Source organism: Malania oleifera, chromosome 7, assembly GCF_029873635.1.
Source record: "Malania oleifera isolate guangnan ecotype guangnan chromosome 7, ASM2987363v1, whole genome shotgun sequence".
NCBI classification, from domain to species: domain Eukaryota; kingdom Viridiplantae; phylum Streptophyta; class Magnoliopsida; order Santalales; family Ximeniaceae; genus Malania; species Malania oleifera.
In genome coordinates this window covers 73903971-73907875 of record NC_080423.1, presented here as the reverse complement: position 1 = coordinate 73907875, position 3905 = coordinate 73903971, and the positions used below count along the sequence as shown (strand labels likewise).

The 3905-nt window shown below is 39.0% G+C and overlaps 1 protein-coding gene across 1 annotated transcript; it reads right to left on the bottom strand.

The window, feature by feature from the left end:
• Nucleotides 1-1700: 1700 nt before the first annotated feature.
• LOC131159525 (probable membrane-associated kinase regulator 4) lies at nt 1701-3310 on the bottom strand. Its single transcript, XM_058114515.1, has one exon. It carries the CDS (start codon nt 2949-2951, stop codon nt 1887-1889), a length of 1065 nt encoding a protein of 354 aa, XP_057970498.1. The 5' UTR covers nt 2952-3310; the 3' UTR covers nt 1701-1886.
• Nucleotides 3311-3905: the final 595 nt, after the last annotated feature.

Genomic DNA, 3905 nt, shown 5'->3' with positions numbered 1-3905 from the left:
ATTTCCGTGTAAGAAAAAATTTATAAATATATTGCATTCTAAGGATCTTCAATTATCATGAACTTCACATCAATAACCTTTTATGCGGAAAATAAATAAATCATAAACTATAAACTTTACATACCGGAATCGATCATATCAAATCTATCAAGAAGAACACCCGAAGAATCTGAAGAAATCGTTTCTCCTACTTTTCCTCTTTCTCTTTCTTTCCTTCACCAGATCTATGAAATCTTCTGATGATTTGAGAAGTAGAGACAGAGAGAGAACAATTTCTTTCTATCTTTTTTTTGCAACTAACATCATGTAGCTAACCCTAGAGCTTATGAACTTAGATTTTCTTACACTTCTTTGGCTCTCCTTTCATTAACTTAACTGGACATATAGCATGCCCTTATAGCTACTCCTCATAATAGTAGCTAATATATATATATATATATATAAATCTCTTCAAACTTGTACAATTAATTTCTCATTTTAAATAAACTAACCCTTTGGTTAACTCATGTATCCATTCATATCCTTATCATATGGGACATATAACCTATATGTGGGACATATCTTTTGGGATATAAATCCTACATTAATTGGATCAAACATTAACTTATTCTTCGAAAAATAACTTAGAAAAATGAATCATGAATTGGAATATTTTCAGGACAAGTGGGAAATACAAACAATTTCTATAGGATGCTTAAAAGCGGCCTTCCTTGCCCTTCTTTCTCCAAACTATAGCTGTGTTATTTTGGCGGTGAGAAATGTGCTTGTTATGTGCTTATCAGCAGTGACCAACACCTTGGCAATATTCTTCTAGTCTCTTCGCTGCCTCCAGCTTCCCATTCCAATTCTGTCAAAAATCTGGTGGACATGCTTCCTTAACTTGCTGTTTTGTCAATATCAAAGGGAAGAGTGAAAGAAATGCCTAAAGCATCATAAAAATATATGCAACTTCATTTGAATCTCTCTTCAGACAGCTAGAGAAAATTTCTCGTTACAGTCAACGCCACTGCTGTTATTCTTAGTGACATTTAAATTTGACATTATTTCTGATTATATTATTGTACTAAAATGAAGTTGTAATCTTTCTTTTCTCCTTTCATGCACGTTGCACTATGTGGCTTGCAGAATAATTTTTTAAAATCTCAAGTCATTAATCACAGCATACTTTCTCAAGAAACTTCACTTTCTGCAGAGACTGTTGAGAGCACTAAATAACTTTCAGCGTTTTCTTTATTAGAAAGAAAATAACACATATATATGGTGCTTATATGTTCCTCACTTTTATGCAGCGGTACAACTTGCACAGTTCTTTTTTGAAAAGGGTAGTGGAAAAGCCTGAAGCAGTTTTATAAAGAATCTAGGATTGAGGAGATGATTTAAAACCATTGTTCAGTTGACAGAGGCCTAGTTTTTGCACTGCTTCTGCCCTTACGACTGAAAAAAGTTAAAGGCAACTTTCCTGAAAAGGTTTCCATCACTTGGGAAAGAGTGAAAGTTTGGTTTTTGCTCTCATCTTATCTTTTATCATTCAAAACAACTTAATTAAAAGTTACCAGCATTGAATTTTTAGTTGGAAGGTACACACAAACACACACGGGGTTTCAAATGAATTTGATAGGCTTTGAATGGATGGAGCCATCATTTCCTCTCCATCCCCTCTTGATATTCATTTAAGTTTAAACAGTCCTTAACATGCCAAGTTCAAAATAATCTGAAAATTTGTTTCATCTTCATCTTCTAATCTTTTACATTATGCAGAAAAAAAACGCACCCAGTTCTCATTTTGAATGGGACACCATCATTCATCTTCTCATGTGCATCACTTGTTGCGAATTCACCTTTCAAAACATTAAAAAAAAAAAGTCATTTGCTGCAGATTCAATGATTCATATTCTCTCTCCATCCTCAAAACCTGCAATTCTTGGAGCAGAGAGTGAACAAAGATCAACTTCATTGACATGTTTCCTGGAATGCTGGGACTGCTTACAGTGAGCAATTGCTCCCTCAACTGAAGTCTCAGTCTCTGAACTGGCACTGCTGCTCCTCCTCAGGGACTGTAACTGATCACAAAACCCATTAGAGTTGAATGAAAAGGATGAAGAAGCCGAAGATCCCGAAGACGATGAAGACGAAGACGAACACTTCGCCACAGCAGAATGCAATTTGATTGCCCCTGAGAATGACCTCCTCTGGCTGCTGCTAACATCTTCCTCAATAAATTCCTTGCCCATGCTCTTCGCGACAGTAATAGTTGATGATATTGTGCACCTTTCATTTTTATCGGTTTGCCCAAATGGATTTTTCCTCGCCACACTCATGTGCTCGCTCAAACTCCCCTTGCCTCTGCAAAAGCTCTCTGCTTCTGCTGCAGTGGCTGCTTTTGCACAAGATTCATCTGAACAGCCAGACTTATAATCAAACAGAGACTTAAGGTACGCCCGTGAAGCTTTCAGCTTTTTGCCCAGTGAGCTCTGCTTGACCTGCTTGAGCTTCTCAGACCAATTATTAGACTTCTTAGATTGATGAACAACATTGACACTGCCCGTTTTGGTACTCGACCATTCAAAGAAACACTCATCTGCAGAGTTTAGCTCGATGCTTTCCCGGCGAGACTCCGGCGGTGAGATGTCGGATTCCAGTGCAAGACTACTGGCGGAATTTGTGGAAACAGGAAGACAGCATTGCTGGTCCTCGAAGGCCTCTGTTGCGTGGAGGAGGTTTTGGAACATTTGTAAGCGGGGAGGGAGGTGGAGAGGAAGCAGTTTTCCTTTGTAGAAGAGTTCATCAGCTGGGAAAGTTACCGGCTCTGTGCCTGCAGAGGTTGACGACATATGAAACTCAAATTCTCTGGCTGGTGGAGGGGAGCTCATGGAGTAGCCAAATAGGTTGGCAGAAGAGCCTACTTCAATATCTATGTACTCTTCTTCACTTGAAAAAAGATTTGCAGCCATTCTCTCTCTCTCTCTCTCTCCGTGCGCGCGCGCTGTGTGTCTCTGTGAGCAGGGGAAGGTGAAGGGAGGGGTGAGCGCAGAGCATCCTTTAAAATGGGGAAGGAGCCAAGTTAGAAAAATAAAAGAAAATAGATTAATTGAGAGGGGTGGTCAGATTTTTTGAATATTTTGAATGCTTCCAAACAATAAGATGCTGGGAAAAAATCATGAATTTTTTTCCTTCAATGACCCATGTGTGGTGCAGTATTATATTGTTCTGGCTTCTGTATTGTTACTTCTCTTCCCCCACCCCCCCCCCCCCTCCCTTTTACCCCGGTGTGGTTCAGGTGGTAGTACGGGCTGTGGGAGTGCCTTTCACGAGATCAGGTATTCAATCCCTTCCGAACTTGTTTCCGTCCCTGGACTCCTGAATTTACCCTCCCTTTGAAGTTGTGGGATCAACTTCAAGGAGCGCAAAATTAATCACATGGACCGTAAAACGGACGCGTGAATTACCGATGCGTATTCCAAAAAAAGAGAAGAGGGTCTGCTTTCTTTTTGGTAAAGAGAAAAAGAAGATATTGTCCTTAATTAAGGATTTAGTTTTCCCTTTTTCTTTTTGTCAACTAGGAGTCTAGTCCGAGCTATACAAGAAAGTAGCCCATTCTCCATCCAAAATCTCTTTTTACCCCTTAGTAAGTTCAAACCAAAGCCTTCCATATAAAACTCTCAATCCTAATTCCTAATTATAGGAGTGTTCCTTGTCGGTTAGGACAAATTCGCTAGGCTAAGTGTCATTCTTAGGTTTGGTACAATTAATGTGTGCCAGATTGAATCGGTCAAGAGGTAGGCCTTGGCGTATTTACATGGCCTAGGGTTGGATCCGCCAAAAATGAGCTAGACCACCCATTATTTTTTTATTATATTGATCTATTCATTTTTTAAATGATTAATATGTGATTTACACATGAAAAT

Coding starts and splice junctions, on each gene's coding strand:
- LOC131159525 (XM_058114515.1), bottom strand. CDS start 2,951: ATGGCTGCAAATCTTTTTTCAAGTGAAGAAGAGTACATAGATATTGAA.